Here is a 17,828-nt window from a genome sequence, read left to right as displayed (position 1 = left end):
ACAGCCCACGGCGGAGTCGCAGGAGGGAGGAGATATGATGTTACGGTGGCCAACGACATTCGGGCGATGACGACCAATGAAGGAGTCGATTGATCCCAGGGTGCAGGTGAAGAGCCGATGGTACAGAGCAACACTGCTGGCACTGGATACCAAGGCAGAGTGGCGGTAACGAGCGTCTGAAGTGTATCCAGAGTCTCTGAGGACTAATGGTGCGTTCACACCGGACGCGAATAGCGCGTCAGGCGCGAGTGATTTCAATGTTAAGTCAATGCAAAGACGCGTTACGCGCGTAAAAAATTCCTGCGGCGCGAATGAGGCGTAGAGCGCGGCGCGGTAGACGCGAATACGCCTCATTCGCGCGTCAAGTTCGCGCGAATAGCGCGAATTGAGCGTCTGGCGCGTTAAGCGCGTTACGCGCGAATGATTTTATTAGTGCTATTTGTGCATTCACGGGTTTGATGCGAATTCGCGTCTGCCGCCCGAGTTGAAAAATCTGAACTTCTGCGTCAATTCGCGCCGCGTTAACCAATCAGGAGCCTGCTTGCTGCTGTCACGTGGTGAAGTGACAGTTTATAATGTTATTTTATGTTTGGCCTCAATAAATTATTTTGTAATATGACTAAAATGCACAACAAAGCAAATCTTTCACATAAAAACTCGATTTCAATATATGAGAGATACTCATTTTGTATTGAATTCTATTTATTCCATATCTATTCTAGATTATATGAAACATTATTATTCTAATGTAAAGACAACAAACACAATTTAGTGTATAAAAACAAAAATCACAGGACAGGTTTCACTTTTGGAGGCTGGCTCCATTTATTATCAAAACAAAAATAAATGACAGATTAGGTGGGTGCGGGCGAGGGTGAACCTCGCGCCGGGCTGTAGAGCGCGGGCTCGACAGGCAGCGACCACTCGAGGCCGAGGCCTTATACGGCCTACGCTGTCCTCGTCAGCGTCCTCACCGTTATGTCCACCAAACCTAGCTCCTGGAGCAAATTGTGAAACTCCTGAAACCCTCCGGAGGGTCTGGTGGATCCGAGTACAGCGACGATGTCCCCTACGCAGCTGTTTCTGCTCTCCAGAGCATATACGAGCGGTGACTCTCTCGATTAATGCTAACGCTAATGCTCGATAAACATCTAAAAAAGATGGCCGCCAAAACTTTCACCTCTGACGCGCGTAAATTTCTGTTCAAACTTTTGTTTTTACGCGCGTTAGACACGCGAATTAACACAAAGTGGTCAAGCGTCAAACTAGACGCGGCAGGCGCGAATTTGACGCGCTATTCGCGTCCGGTGTGAACGCAGTGTTCACACCGGACGCGAATAGCGCGTCAGGCGCGAGTGATTTCAATGTTAAGTCAATGCAAAGACGCGTTACATGCGTAAAAAAATCCTGCGGCGCGAATGAAGCATAGAGCGCGGCGCGGTAGACGCGAATACGCCTCATTCGAGCGTCAAGTTCGCGCGAATAGCGCGAATTGAGCGTCTGGCGCGTTAAGCACGTTACGCGCGAATGATTTTATTAGTGCTATTTGTGCATTCACGGGTTTGATGCGAATTCGCGTCTGCCGCCCGAGTTGAAAAATCTGAACTTCTGCGTCAATTCGCGCCGCGTTAACCAATCAGGAGCCTGCTTGCTGCTGTCACGTGGTGAAGTGACAGTTTATAATGTTATTTTATGTTTGGCCTCAATAAATTATTTTGTAATATGACTAAAATGCACAACAAAGCAAATCTTTCACATAAAAACTCGATTTCAATATATGAGAGATACTCATTTTGTATTGAATGCTATTTATTCCATATCTGTTCTAGATTATATGAAACATTATTATTCTAATGTAAAGACAACAAACACAATTTAGTGTATAAAAACAAAAATCACAGGACAGGTTTCACTTTTGGAGGCTGGCTCCATTTATTATCAAAACAAAAATAAATGACAGATTAGGTGGGTGCGGGCGAGGGTGAACCTCGCGCCGGGCTGTAGAGCGCGGGCTCGTCAGGCAGCGACCACTCGAGGCCGAGGCCTTACGGCCTACGCTGTCCTCGTCAGCGTCCTCACCGTTAGGTCCACCAAACCTAGCTCCTGGAGCAAATTATGAAACTCCTGAAACCCTCTGGAGGGTCTGGTGGACCCGAGTACAGCGACGATGTCCCCTACGCAGCTGTTTCTGCTCTCCAGAGAATATACGAGCGGTGACTCTCTCGATTAATGCTAATGCTCGATAAACATCTAAAAAAGATGGCCGCCAACGGGTTTCGAAACTTTCGCCTCTGACGCGCGTACATTTTGCTTCAATCTTTTGTTTTTACGCGCGTCAATTTCGTTCTTGACACGCGAATTAACACAAAGTGGTCAAGCGTCAAACTAGACGCGGCAGGCGCGAATTTGACGCGCTATTCGCGTCCGATGTGAACGCAGCATAAGGCGGTGTGATGAGGCGGAGCTGGAGGGAAGGAGGAACCTGCCGAAGCCATAGGGGTGGAGAAATGGATTGCAGCGGAAGGACTGTAAGTCCGTAGCATAGGTAGAGTGATAACTGACCAAGGTGGAACCAGTGGGACAAGGGAACCTGTAGAGCCACAAGGTCGAGGGTCTCTGGTGGAGCCGAGGCAGAGCCAACAGGTTGATGGGCCGAGGTGGAGCGAAGGGATCAGAGGCCGGAGGCAGAGCCAAAGGATCCTCTCACTCAGGTGAGGCTGGTGATTGAACGATCTGAGGCTTCACGTCACAGCAAGGCGTCATCGGAGAAGACAAAGGGCTGCAGGCATGGCTGGAGGACTGGCTGAGCTATGAGTTGAGGGTGAGAGAGGGAAGCTGGACGGGATCAATGGCGGTAGTTCATAGTCCATACAGGTGAATGATGCAGTTTCAATGCTGTCTCGAAGCAGTGATGATGGAGAACAGACAATTGATTCAGGGTGGGAGGCAGTACCTCAGTGTCCCAGTCTATCAGCCAGTCATGTGTGTCTACAGATGTCGCTGGCTCACACCCCTGGTCAGACTCACTCTGGGGCTCCGGCTCTGGGGCGATGGTCGGCGCTGTCCTTTAACAGGCTCTGAACACATTGGCTGAAGCTCTCCGTCTCTGGGGGGCTCAAGCGAAATCTCCTTGTTTGAGGGTGGTGGTGGGCTGTGCTCTGGATCTGGCTGTGAGACGTCTGCAAGGTGGGGCTGAATGTTGATGTTATCATTGGCATCCACTTCACTGTGAGTGCGGATCCATGTACTCACAGCGCGAATCTGATGTAGTTCCTCAGCACGGATCTCCCTGTGGCATGACGAAGCGAATGTCGTCGTCAAGTCCACACCAAAATCCCTTCATCAGGCAGATATCATCACAGCTGGCACTGTCTCTCAAAAAATAAAGTCTCTCCCTCTAACATCTCATTCCCCCTCCAAGGGGAAACATTGATAGATGCTAAGTCCATTATCTTTTGTCTTCGTCCGGTCATCTGTCACACTAGGTTGAAGAAGAAGAAGATAATGATGATGATGATGATGATTCAAAAGTCTTTAAAAGGGATCTACCGCCAGCAGTCGATTTTGATATTCTAGGTATTATCAACTGGCCGGAATTTTGAGATCGCAATAGACGAATGATGAATGAGACCATTCTACAATCTGAATTGTAATGCAGTCTGGAATAATAATCTGGAAATGGAGCTGGCAGGTAAACCAATGAAAAAGGAATTACAGTAATCAAGACATGATGACACAAATGCATGGATGACAGTTTCACAATGCATGGATGACAGACACTTATGAAGGGACGGAGCTGGGCAATGCAACATAGTTGAAAGAATGCAGATTTGGTGATAGAGTTAATATGAGCCTGAAAGGAGAGAAAGGAGTCAAAAATAACACCTAGATTTTTAACAGTACTTGAGGGTTTGATGTGAGTACCAGCCAGGCGAAATCAGTAGGAATATTGCTAGCGAGTGATGGGAGTTCCAATAAAAATCTCAGTTTTGTACATGTTTAGTTTCACAACAAAAGTCAGCTCTCTTTTTGGAGACTTTTCAAAACCATATGAGAGGGTTTGCAATGTGATGGTCTTATAATCGTCATTAGATCAGCTTCACCAAAAAGACCATGAAAGCTTCACTAGTTTTATCAGCAATCATTATTATTATTTTTACACAAAATTTGATTAAACATTTTTTATTAATATTTGCAATATGATAATTATTTGAAATGTTTGTACATATATTTCTACATCTTTCTATTCTGTAGACCATTTTGGCATATTTGAGTCCAACTTTGTGCTTTTTAAATATTTTTTGCTTTCCTGCCATCTTGTGGTCAATGTGGATAATTAATAAGAAATGGTTACAAGCACACCAGTTCATCATTAACAGTAACAGAGCTTATATTGTGTTATTCATATTGCATTGATTTAGAAGTCATTACAATCATTATATTTAACTGAATAACACATTAGTAATTAGTATTATTAATACAATTAGTCTTAAGTGCGTCTGTCACATTTATGGTAGTTGGTTTAAATGTGCCACAAATTGTACAAATAAATGTAATTTATATTATATTACATTAAAGAGGTTACTGTTTTTCTTAATACAATTCTGGTTATTCTATAATTTGTTTTGTCAGATAGACAGTTATGGATAAATTGTATGCATTTTAATGAGAATAATTTTTTTATTATTCCATTCTCATTGATGTGTGAATTAAAATGACTAATATTTCTTAGAGACCTCAGTATTTTTCCTGTGTTGACACTGGAAAGTTTTGGCAATCACTCATGCTTCCCTCTGGCCCCACTGTTAAACTGCTGAAGTGTCTGAAGATAGATGCAATTCCTCACCTAAGTGAGTGGAATTTTCACATGAGAGAGGACAACACAGCTTTGACCTACTGGATGCAGAATAACATATAAAAGTCCTGAAAAAAGGTCCAATGACGTCTGAGTATCCATGAGGTGCAAGCGATCTCAGAAGAAGGATCTAGATCCATTAAAGTTCAACACTTAGTTTAATGCTGAAAGTAAGCCTTATGACAAGGGACAAGATGTCTGTAAAATGTTTTAAATATTATTTATGAAGATAGATTTAATATTTTTTTATTGACACAATTGACTATATTGATGTGGACATAAAAGCTTTAACCATCTATTGTATGCATTGTTACATGCATTATTTTTATTTATTTTCTATTTGTTCTATATTTGACATAAAATAGCTCCGGTAACAAAGATATATATAAAACAAATATTGCCATATGTACAGTGGAAAATAGGTGGTCTTAAAAAGTATTCATGTTTCTTTTATCAATTTACATAAATTGTAACTTGTAAAAACTCTATATGGTTCCAATAGCAATATTCATATCTCAATTTTCTTCAAACTCTGTTAGACTAAGTTTATCTTTAAACCACATTCCCACGGTTTCACACACAAGGCGTAAGCCTATAGTCCAAGACAAAAATTGTTTTAACTGAAAGCAACTTGCAGTGACGTATCTTAAAATCTGTCAGAGCCATTGTTTTGTCTCGAGATGCACAACAGTAATGTTTTTTTCTTCTTCCCAGGCATGTCTATAAAAGCTACTTATATATCCTAATTGAACTAAGGCCTAATCCTGGCTTAATCTAAACCCTGTTTGTGAAACCAGGTCTTTCACTCACAAAACATGCAGCAAGAAAAAAATCAGGTTGTTAAATAAATTGGCAGAAATGTGTTTAATAAACCAATCTGAAGAGCATTTACATTTTTATCTATGCTGAATTCAAATCCAAAAATATAAACATTAATTCTTTTTACAAAAGTTTTCTTCACAATTGTGCACATATAGTATCCTTCATAAGAAGACAAAATAAATAAGCATTATGTACAATATGCTTTAAAATAATTACTTGCATATTTAAAACCCCCACATGACTTTAACTGGCTGAATTAGCAGGACTGTAAACATGTTTACAATTAGAGTTTTGAAGAAAGAAAGATAGATTTCGGTTAGGTCTTAATAAGGCTTTAGTTTTTAATGTAAAGCATACAAATCTCGAAATTAGTTTTGTATGTAATGCATGCAAATAATGCTAACTTAAGTCAATTCCACTGCAAAAGAAACCCCCAAAAAAACAGAGAAACCAGCTGATCTAATATATTTGCGTCAAAAGCTATTGCATAAAAGCAATGATAGTTCAGCTGTACACAGCTTTAATTTACTCCATAGGGTCAACTTCCTATAAAGAGGGTGGTGTTACTTGGGTCCAGGCTGTAGGAAGGCGTACATGGGCTGAGCTGTCATATTGTGAGGCCTCGTGCACTTCAGTCACAGCCGTGGAGTCATATACCTGAGAGCCAGAAGAGGGCGCTGTGGCTGGGTGAGCCAGGCTGCTGTAGTGACTGGCAGAGCCACGGAGAAACTGGGAGCCCAGACTGCTGGCCATACTTCCAGCCTGAGACACTGGGGTCAAAGGTGAGTTCCCTACAGACCACAAGCTGGTGTACTGACTGCAAACAGGATACAAAACAACCAAGAGGAAAACATTATTGGTCAGATTAGCAGTTTTCAAACTGGAAACATTCAGTTTTTAGGGCTTTTAAAAACTGTAAATATGAAAAGGTTTATATATGATGTTACATTACTCAAATGATGTCTTGAAAGAATTTGGAAAATGTTTGAGTATTGACACAAAGTTGAGATCTCTTATGATACTCACATGTAAGATCATTGGTGTTTTTTTTATTTTCTCCAGAGAAAGAAAGAAAATGTAAGCAAAAACCTTTAAAGGGATAGTTCACCCAAAAATGAAAATTTGGCCATGATTTACTCACCCTCAAGTTATCCTAGGTGTATATGACATTCTTCTTTCAGACGAATACAGTTGGAGTTATATAAAAAAAATTCCTGGCTCTTCCAAGCTTTATAATGGCAGTGAATTGCTGTTTCTGTTTTGAAGTCCATAAAAGTGCCTCTATCCATCATAAAAGTAATCCACACGGCTCCGGAGAACACATAACACGGCTCCGGGGGGATAATAAAGGCTTTATGAAACGAAGCAATGTGTTTGTGTAAGAAAAATATCCATATTTAAAACTTTATAAAGTAAAATAACTAGCTTCCGGCCAATACGGATTCGACTTAAGTCTAAGCGCAACTTATGCGAGTAATGTGACGCACTGCTGATATTTACGCTACGCCATGACGCGCTACGCTACTTATGACGTCACAAGTTTCGTAAGTTGCGGATTAGGCGCAAGTAGACTGCGTATGGCCGTTTGGCCGGAAGCTAGAATTTTACTTTGTAACATGTTAAAAATGTATATTTTTCTTACACAAACGCATTGCTTCACTTCAGAAAGCCTTTATTATCCCCCTGGAGCAGTGTGGAGCACTTTTATGATGGATAGATGCACTTTTATGATGGATAGAGGCACTTTTATGGACTTCAAAACAGAAACAGCCATTCACTGCCATTATAAAGCTTGGAAGAGCCAGGACATTTTTTTTATATAACTCCGATTGTATTCGTCTGAAAGAAGAATGTCATAGACACCTAGGATGACTTGAGGGTGAGTAAATCATGAGCTAATTTTCATTTTTGGGAGAACTATCCCTTTAAAGAGATCGTGTTTGTAATTTTACTTTCCTATGTGGATGTTTAAGAGCTGAAGGAAGAAGCAAGGAAAATTATGTAGTGTGTTGTTAATTACTTCATAAATAAAAACCACTTGGTTGCAATTAAGTAGTAGTGAAAGTGTGTGATTCATTCTCACCCAGAGTTTGAGTTTGGGGGAGAGCCGTGGCCCATTGGGAGCACACCGGAGTGGGAGGACATCTGCAAACTGGACCAGTTATCATGAGACGGCAACATGGAGAGACAGGTTGAGCTTTCAGAGTAACCAGCTGCAATATAAACAACACAGAGGATCTAGTCACATGAACAGTTTCAAACCTGCTCGGTCAATAGCTTTAGAAATCTCTCTCCTACACCTGGAGGAGATGTGACAGAACGTTGAAGCATTCCACCACCAAAGTTCCCCTGTTTATGAGGGTGAACTCAAACACAAAAGCTGCAGGAATGTCTGACACTCTGTGGTCAGTAGAACTTGTTTGAGTGGCTCATTAAAGGAAACGGTTCAGGCTAAGAAGGAAATTAAACAAGATTAAAGTGATAGTTCACCCCAAAATTAAAATTATCTCATAATTCACTCACCCTCAAGCCATCCTAGGTGTATATGACTTTCTTCTTTCAACCAAACACAATCGGATTTATATAAAAAAAATATCCTGGCTCTTCCAAGCTTTATAATGGCAGTGAATAGTAACTGAGATTTTGAAGCCCAAAATAAGCGCGTCCATCCATCATAAAAGTAATCCATATGGCTCCAGAGGGTTAATAAAGGCCTTCGACATGATGCGTTTTTTGCAAGAAAAATATTCATAATTGTAACGTTATCAGCTATAATCTTCTAGTAACGGCCAAGTCGAGTTCTAGCCGAAGAGTGACCTCTTACCTGACGCATGACGTATTGACGAACTTGGAAGCGCAGAGGATAGAGCAAAACAAAACACCAGTCACGAATTAGAAGTCTAAAATGAGAATTTTTAAAGAGAAATGTGGGAGGAGCTTGAATTTGTTGCCCTGCCCTGTTTGTTTGAATCGCGAGCGGCGTCTACTCTCACTCGACTCTCTCGTGAACGTGCGAACGGACGTTACTGGAAGCTAGTGATTACAGTTTATAAAGTTATAATTATGGATTTTTTTTTATTTATAAAAACACATGGGTGAGTAAATTATGGGATAATTTTTGGGTGAACAAACCCTTTAAAGTCCAACTGAAATCAAAATTGACCCTATTTACTTTGTTAGTGCATATTACTAGTCTTATGGTGAACAATTAATCCGTGCAAGTTAAAACACAGAAAAAAATTGTTTGCCGTCGTAATCTTTAATCAAAGTCTGAAAAGTTACTTCCGGTCTGGAATGGCGTCCCTTCTCTGATGACGTAGGTTTGACGGCTTGGTTTGGGAAATGCTTAACCACTCCCTTCAAACCGTTAGTCTGTAATGAGCGAGAGATGGAGAGGATGAGCGCTAGAGTAAAACCCTGCCCTCTGTTCAATATTCCTTTTCACTGGGAAATACGTCACAGCACTGGAGAAAAGTCGTTTGCAACTTCCGGTTCACGCGGACTTTAAAGGCCAAACCTTCAGCAGAATTTCCAACATCTTGTTTCCATTCAGTAAAGTAAATAGGGACAAGTGTAAATTGTCTAAAATTTGTAAATTGTGTATATCGCAATATAGCTTAGTTCAGTTATCAAATTAAAGGCTGCGATTTAATTAAATAAGTACGATATATAGACTGTAGCGCTGCGTGTTTCAGAGTGAAGAGTGTTACCATATTTACAGTGTTTTCAGGATCTTAGAGTTCACAATATGCTGCTTCTCACGAACTTCATCTCTATATGAACAGTGAGTTCAACATGCATTTTGGGAACGCAATGTGCTAGGTTCGCTTTATTTACACATTTGCATAGTTTCCAACCATTCCAAAAGATTAAATGTTTTATCTGGGTACCCCTGTCATTACAGATAGCAATGTCGTATATTCAATGTTGGGGGTAACGCATTACATTTTTTTTTTCAAGCAACTGTAAAGTAATGCAATACTTTTACATTTACAAAATATCTGATTAACTTTTTCAAATAAGTAAAGCAAGTTACTTTGTTTTCCCATGTATTTACTGACACCTCTCTTGTCCCCATGTTGAGAGTAATTTGTGAGTAAGGTGCAGATGTGTTTTGTGCATTGTATGAACATGATGGTTATTGTAGTGAATAAAAGCATTGAAATGCAAACTCATAATACTATGCAAACCTACAATAATTAAATGCTAAACTACACAAATATACTTTATGCATTTATTCTCACTTTATGAAACAATGTCTTTGCTGCTGACCTTTGATGATTCAATTCAACTACAGTATATTTGAATATGCTGAAGCATGAATGAGATATGAAACACAATTTAGCCCGTTGTCTATTACAGAAAGTATGTTTGTGTTTTCAGGAAGTATATTTTGCAGAAGCTGGACAATATGTATGGGCGTAACTTACTGGGAGAGGCAGTCGGGTGGGCATATGGGCTGGGGTATGGCGTAGACCGGTGACTTCTCAGAGTCGAGTAACGTTCACAGCCATGGGGTGAGGACAGAGACAGCGGGCTGCCAAACTGTGCGTGAGGGTTTGCAGAAGGACAGAGAGACCCTGTGGCTGGCAGAAACCAGCTACTGACTAGACCAACAAGAAAATCAGAGTCAATATGAAATTCATTTTGCACTTACCTGAAATTATTATAACTGCTGCACAACATAACCTGGACAGGATCAGTCCACATTTAATAAAGAATTGTGAAAATACTTCAATCGAAATGAATGACATTTATAATTATTGAGATATTCTTACATTGAGAATAGCCAGACTGTTGACTTTCACTGACATCCTCTAGTATGTCCTTATGATCACTTCTGGGGGGAAAAACAAGATACATTTATATTTCACCTTAGTTCTAACAAAAACTAGTTTCTTAGTTTACAATACAAGTCCTCAAAAATATTCACATGGAGGAGGATTTGGGCTAATTGTTACATGGGAAATTTGTCCATGGTGAAAGTAAAGAGTTAAAAAAACAAATGCTTGTTTTCTCTTTAGTTGGATTTGTAAGTTGGTTTAAAACACAGTTGTAAACCCTTGCAAATTAGGACATTTTTAATTTAATTCTATCCTCCAAAGTGAAATTCCAAAATTTGTTACAATTATTTTAGGGCAAATATGTGTTTTATATATTGTTATTGTAGCCTATACAGTTTACCACAACAGGTATGTGTCTACACAAAACATTACTTTCAAACATAAAAAAAAATCAACTGGAGTAAAAAGTGCAACTCATGTATTTACAATACACATGTATTAAAGTATATATACCTTTCCTTGGCATCCAGGAAAGCTTTGGCGAATGGATTGTATTTAATTTTGAGAGCAGTTACCTAAAACAGTAAATTGCAGATGTCATCCAGTGTCATTATGCACAATATCATTGTTCCTTTGTTGAAATGCTTTATAAAATCACACGCGTTACCTCTTCATTCTGGTAGGCAGTAACTGCTATGAATTGTGTCTCAGAGAAAGAATGAGTGGTGATCATTCGCCGTGGACCACCAACGCGCACTATGTGGATACGTGGCTCATATTTGTGTAGCGAATTCAGCATAATCTATGAAAAAAATGGGACATATTTTAAACTTCTTAATACAAACTTCTTTTTGTATTTTCCAATAGTACGCAATTTACTGAACCTTTGAACGTAATTCGATTTCAGACAAGCTTATATACAACTTATGAACTGTTTTCGCATGACAACGTCCACAAACCTGGCCACCTCCGTTTAATTTGTTGGTGAGTTTGACTTTACTGAAGGAGACTGAGGTTTTCATCCAGTGCGCACCGAAGTTTGGCGAGTCTGGGTGGATGTAGACGCAGCTCGGGGCTTGTGGCTCGGGTTTGCCACCCGGTACCCATTCACCGTTAACATACTTCCACCTGTGATTGTCTGCTGCCACAAAATCCAGTAAGAAGGAGTACATGGCGTTTGGATCCAGACCGGACACATTCACCTTTAGCACTGGGAACATGCGCCTGATCACAACAATGAACAGAGACATTTCGACTTAGAGGCATCATCGTATTGGATTTCTCTTTCAAATAAATTAAACAATTTAATTCTGCTAAAATTAAATAGCGTAATAGAAGAATGAGGAGGGAAAAAAATGTGGAACTTAAAAAAAAAAAAATATATATATATATATATATAGCCTACTATGGCAAGTTTGTACACTGACAAAATAATAAATAGAAACCTAAAATTGTATGCGGAAAAAAACTGAATGAACTACTTTTATAAATGTTATTTAATATGGCAATCAACTAATCAACAGTTCAATAATGGTTTAGGTAATAATTGCACATTTTGACTTTTTAGAGTGTAATTCTATTGCTTATTAAAATACGATGAGAGGCTAATATGAATATGTTTCTTCTGGCTAAAAAAGAAATACCTGCCATTCTTGGTCACTATCATTTCATTCGTCAGTTCTTTGAACTTCTGCCAAAGTTCATTTTCATCCAAACTGACTTTAAGGTCCCTTTCTGTTGGATCTCCTTTCTCGCTGCCAGCTTGAAGTTCATTTTCTACTGCAGTTAATAAATGATCCACCCGATACTGGATGTTCTTTTCTGGACAGTCACTAGCCCCAGATGCCATTCTTCTATCCAATCGGCTCCAACACGATAAATAAATAAATTTCCAAAACTGCGCGAGCTCTTCAGTCAAAATACGCCCAAGACTAGAAGAGATGCATCCAATTAAATACTACCCAGGTAAAACGCTCTCCGTGCTTTGCTCAGGAAAGCTCTGATTGGCTGGTCTCCGCTTTGATGTGTGCGTTCTGACCAGTCATTGGTTCAGATCTGGTGTAAATAAATGCGTAAATACACATAGCCTATAGTCACAACGTCACATTTAAAAACGGATCTATTGACGATTTTCTCACAAAAACTTGATTAAAAAAATCAATGCAGGTCAAATGATAGGGTTACATTGTTGGAAAATGTTTTTTTAAAAACCATATAAACCTAGGCTATGTCTTCATAGGCCTACTTAAAACTGTGGGAATAAACTGTTCGTTTTTAATTCAAACATTGAATGTATGCCTGTAAGATGATATAGGCTATGTTTTCTGCTGAATGCCACTGGGGGAAATGGTAAAAAAAAAAAAATATATATATATATATATATATATATATATATATATATATATATATATATATATATATATATAAATACAAATATTTGATCGAGTAGTCTAGATCATTTTTTAAAAAGTTCAGACAACTTGATTTGTAAAAGATTAATAAAATAATTATACACCCAATGCTGTGTAAGTCCATGGCCGTGCGTAGATGTTTATGAGTTTAAAGCCCGTGGGAATCTTTCTCCAGAGGTGTCAAAAGCAGAGGAAACGCCATCCGACTCGACGCGTTCCAGGACAATGGGTGTTCATAAAATAGCGTGAAAGCGTCATCTAGGCGACAAAACTTCCGGGAAAAATGTTTGAGATTTCATTGGAACAACAAAACCGTTCTGGAATTATTTTTATTTAAAAAGCATCTGAATACCAAAATATGTGTACAAATGAAGATAGGCTTGAAATTTTAGCATTCATCCAGACATGATTTAAACAGTAGTCTAAAACAAAACAGAAAGTGCGTAAATCGTATAGGCATCTAGATTATCATTTTGTTATTTATTAAGTAAATTCATAGTAAATAAAATAATGCAATGAAAATTACAATTAAATAATTTGCAGGTAATATTTTCCCCGTTCTCTTAACAGCATTGAAGTTACAGATCATCACAGTGGTCTATGTATAATTTGTCCACATTTTCACGTCACAGTTTCCCTGAAACAAAGTAAAATTGCAGTTTACTTAAAGTTAGGGACAGGTTTGGTGGCATGGTCAGGTTTAATTGTGGAAGTTATAGATCAACAGTGTAGTTATAGATACAATTAATTATTGTAATTACATACAGTTTTTTTTAATAATTTTTTTATAAAGTCAATGTAAAAGTGCATTATATTAAATGATTAAAATACATACAGTACCTCAACAGCATGACCAGTATATATGTCAGATAAGCATAGAGGCACATCTGTATATGATAAATGAGGATCTCCAGCACAACTTGATGGGGATTCCTCTGTGCTTTTCCCAGCTGGCTGGAAACTACGTGCATGAATGAAATATTACAAAGTTTGAAAGTGAAAATGACTGACACATTCCTAAACACTCTTCATTCATATAGTTCCTGACCTTGGTGAGAAATGTGCATTTGAACGTTCACTTAAGGATTCTGAGTTCTCAGGTTTACTCTGATCAATCTGATGTATTGTAGGGTCAGGCTCTGCAGGGCATCTGGTCTTTCGAATTTGGACGTTGTGAGAACATTCATGCTTCATCTCCTCAAAATAAAAAAAGTTTTGATGTTGAGCAACAAGTGAACTATAAAAGCACATTAGGTAAAGGAATAGGTGCCCCAAAATTAACATTTATTCATCATTTACACTCCTCGAAAAGGTACTGTTGAATTTCAGAAGACATGGAATATAGTGCATTAATCTTATGGACTACTTTTACTTTCACGATACTTTTATGCTCTTTTTCTATTCTTTTATTTATCATTTGTTACATTTGTTAAGATAAATCATCAAAACTATATAATTGGATCAAAACAAAAGCTTGGACATTCTGTCTTAAATCTCCTTTTGGGTTTCATGAAGAAAGAAAACAAAATGTGTCCAAACAACAAGATGGCAGTAAATTTCATCTTGTTTAAACTACTCCTTTTATAAAAAGTTCACTCATGTGAATAGTGCTGAGAAAGCTTGTGTTGTGTGACTAACCAATTCTTTGATGCTGAAACCATCTGTGCATTGTAATCTCCATTTTCCATTTTTTGCCATGATTCTGCTCACATAAAAAAAGTTAAAATAATATCAAATGTCTATTCATTTAAATTAGATGATGAACGTGTACATTTCTCACCTCTGGGTGTCAGCCATGTGAGAAAGCGAGAGGTTATGCATTAATCTCATTTTGTGGGTAATGTCAGTAGTCTTTGACTTGATCAGTGGCTCATGGGTTCTCTGTTATGATGAAAACAGAGAAACATGGACACATAATCCAAACATGTGCACCTAACTGATAGCCCTATAATTGTATTGATTTCCACCTGGAGAGGGGTGTCTGCTAAATAAATAAATGTGAATGTAGGTACCCCCAAAAGCAAATTGGAGCTGACTTTTTCCAGGAAGGTGGACTGCAGAGTGAAAAACTTTGGCACTTTGAGCTCCCGAGTAAAGACCTGCGGAGACAAAATGCACTGCATAAACAGTGTGTGTGTGTATATATATATATATATATATATATATATATATATACAGTACAGTACTGTTGACTGTCTTAGCATGGTTATTCTTAGTTTCACCCCAGGAAAATAGTTGTAAGCCAGTTATTTATACCTTTTACTGTACTGTGTCAGTAGGAAATATCAGTCTCACCATCATCGAGTCTGTCTGTGATTACAAATTGAGACAGACTAAATCCAGAAGAACTGCGGCAACGTCTCCAAGACACTTGAAGAAACCTACCTGCAAAACTGCAGTACTGTGAAAAGTTTTAGACACTTGTGTAAAAATAGTGTAAAGTCAGGATGCTTTCAATAATAATGTCATAAATAGATTTTAATGATCAATTAACTTCTATTAACTAAATCAAATCAGTATTTGGTGTGACCCTTTGCGTTTAAAACAGCTTTTGTCCTTGGTACACATGCACATAGTTTTTCCGGAAGCTTTGCAGGTAAATTTTCTTCAAGCATCTTGGAGATGTTGCCGCAGTTCTTCTTGATTTAGTGTGTCTCAGTTTCTTCTTGTAATGTTCATTCTACATAAATAGGAACTGGTTTTTTTTGTGTGTGTATTCCTTCATTGGTAATTATTCATCACTTCCATGGGTTATATGATGTCAGTGGGATGTCAGAGGTGACAGCACAAGTGTCATCTCTCTCAGTTGCTGTGCCACTCTGTGCACCTCACAATCTTTCAAGCCACACAGTGTGTTGTCTCACACCTTGAGGTGACAGGGTTTGAGCGAGGGAGCCATCTGGGACAGCTGAACTGTTGATTTAGGTGCTTATTCGCACACGTCACAAAATGAATGATGTTAGGTGGACCTCACGTCTACAGCTTCTACACAACAGCAACAATTGCAGTGGTAAAGCCTTGACTGTTAGTCATGCATATGCAAGCACATTGTAATGTAAGTGGAGAACAGGTGTAACATTGTGTAAAATCCCTGTAAACCAAAGTGAGAGTGACATTAGACCACATTCAACTCTTTACATGAGAAGTAATAACTGATTATGATTAAAAAATATATTTCAAATAAATTCTAAATATAAATTGAAATATATATATAAAATAAATATATATAAAAAATAAATAAAAATTGTCATATGGACCAACATTATCCAACTAGATTTTTTTTCAGTGTTGTTTATCTGATTTCCAGGATGTTCTTGGTGCTTCCTTAGCCAAAAGACTCAGACCTTTTTTGGTTGCCTGCTATGTAAAAAATTGTGTTAAAATAGTTGACTGCAAGACAGTTATTACCAGAGTCCAGACTGCATGAAGTCTCTTTTTCTGGTCTTTAGATCTCAAGCCCCAATAAGGGATTGTTTTTTTCTGTAGCCTTGGTGCATTGTTTAGCACATAGGCGTACAGAAGCGTCTGTGGAACCCAGTGTCTGAAGCAAGTGTGAGCGTGTATAAAAGGGACTCTACATTACACATTGCATTAATTAATCCAAAACATAAACAATTAATAGATCAAAATGTGTTTCTTTGTGTGCCTTGTAATTGCTTAGCGTCTCATTGGTTCTGGACATATGGTATCTGACTGAAGTGGCAGAGAAGTATGTGGAGAGATGATCGGGCCCCAGCAAACTTCCATGGCCCATTTCATTGCGGACTGTTTCAGTAAAAGAAAAGCAAGTCAGCTTCAATCGTAATACGATGCCTCATATATTAGGTATGGATTTATGGCAACAGGTGCCACTGATATGAATATCAGACTTTTTTTTACGGTTTTCATTAATATTTGTGAAGCAGTCCTTTTTAAATTTCGTTTTATCATATCCTGGAATTTATGTGCATTGTTTTGGATGCATATATGTTTTATTTTATTTTATGGAAGCCCAGGAAGAACAGCTTGTCTTGTGCACAGCTAAAACATCAGGAATACAGTAATATCAATAAGCAGTTCATTCTCACATTAAAATTGTTTTGTTTTCGTTGGTCTGGTCTGGTATATTTGTTAAAGGTTAAAGCTTGATCTCTAATTTTATACTTTTAGAAATGATTGGCTGAAATCACTGTGTGTTGCTATTGTATTCTGAATCTGTCTGACTGTTGAAACTGGCTCTTAATTTAATACAATTAGCCTTTGTTGTCACCTGTTGGTGAGTGAAAACACTGAGTTGCTGTTGAAGTGATTGTCTTGAGTGGTACTGGAGAGATTTGACAGGTGAAATGGGATGGTATTTTCATACAATTTGCCATTACTGCCACCTGCTGGTGAGTGAGTGAGTGCTTTGTGAGATGCTTTTGAAGTAGGCCTAATTGTATGGGAGAAAAGGGAAACATTTTATGCATGCCCAGTTCCAGGAATGCACTAATATTTTGTTGGTAGTACCAGTTTATAACAATTATTATTTAACAGTTGTGCATCGCTCCTTATGCATCGCTTTCTGTCAGGACTTTTATGTGCTTTTCTCAACTTCGTGAAGTGACGCCGGTGTCCGGGTTAGCAGTAGCATGAGCCGTCAGGCAAGTGTTATTTAAATAAACTCCTAATGTACTTACAAACTTTCCAATGCCTTGTACATAACCTATAATACTGTAGAAATTTGGTACCATTCTGGGCATTATTAGTGGGGTAATTTACGAGATACAAATTTGGAGCCATTAGCGCCTGCACTAAGCCATTCGCCTGATATCTCTATAAAAAAATGCTAGTTGTGGTGAAATGATGCAACTTTGTTTTGTGTCGATTGCTGCTAGAGGTGACATTGCTAAGACAATGTTAACACCCCCCAAACCACCTTAAGGAAGAGCTTGACAGATGAGAGTTGAGGTGGGCTAAGTTGCAAGAAGCTCCCCA

The 17,828-nt window shown here is 38.6% G+C and overlaps 2 protein-coding genes across 5 annotated transcripts in view; both read right to left on the bottom strand.

The window, feature by feature from the left end:
* Positions 1-6,223: 6,223 nt before the first annotated feature.
* Positions 6,224-12,488, bottom strand: tbxtb (T-box transcription factor Tb; the record flags this gene model as incomplete). Its single annotated transcript, XM_082154923.1, has 8 exons — positions 12,105-12,488; positions 11,421-11,685; positions 11,129-11,263; positions 10,975-11,036; positions 10,456-10,517; positions 10,108-10,284; positions 7,761-7,890; positions 6,224-6,494 (listed from the first exon to the last, which is right to left on the bottom strand). The coding sequence occupies exons 1-8, from the start codon at positions 12,308-12,310 to the stop codon at positions 6,224-6,226; spliced, it is 1,308 nt and encodes a 435-aa protein (XP_082011049.1). The 5' UTR covers positions 12,311-12,488.
* Positions 12,489-13,117: 629 nt separating this feature from the next.
* The window catches only part of LOC309486980 (uncharacterized protein), a 36,477-nt gene continuing 31,766 nt past the window's right edge, over positions 13,118-17,828 (bottom strand). For 2 of the 4 annotated variants that reach the window (XM_082154510.1, XM_082154512.1), the window contains exons 9-14: positions 14,885-14,971; positions 14,653-14,753; positions 14,511-14,574; positions 13,921-14,069; positions 13,713-13,833; positions 13,119-13,509 (exon numbers count right to left, since the gene is read on the bottom strand). In XM_082154510.1, the coding sequence (XP_082010636.1) occupies positions 13,471-13,509; positions 13,713-13,833; positions 13,921-14,069; positions 14,511-14,574; positions 14,653-14,753; positions 14,885-14,971 (561 nt within the window). In that variant the 3' untranslated portion in view covers positions 13,119-13,470. Of the gene's footprint in view, positions 13,510-13,712; positions 13,834-13,920; positions 14,070-14,510; positions 14,575-14,652; positions 14,754-14,884; positions 14,972-17,828 lie in introns of all 4 variants that reach the window. The other 2 variants (XM_082154513.1, XM_082154511.1) reach the window with 2 other exon arrangements.

The sequence above is a fragment of the Leuciscus leuciscus genome (assembly GCF_965113295.1).
Source record: "Leuciscus leuciscus genome assembly, chromosome: 22".
In the NCBI taxonomy this organism is placed as follows: Eukaryota; Metazoa; Chordata; class Actinopteri; order Cypriniformes; family Leuciscidae; genus Leuciscus; species Leuciscus leuciscus.
Note: the sequence above shows the minus strand (reverse complement) of the source record. Positions and strands in the feature narration are given on the sequence as shown.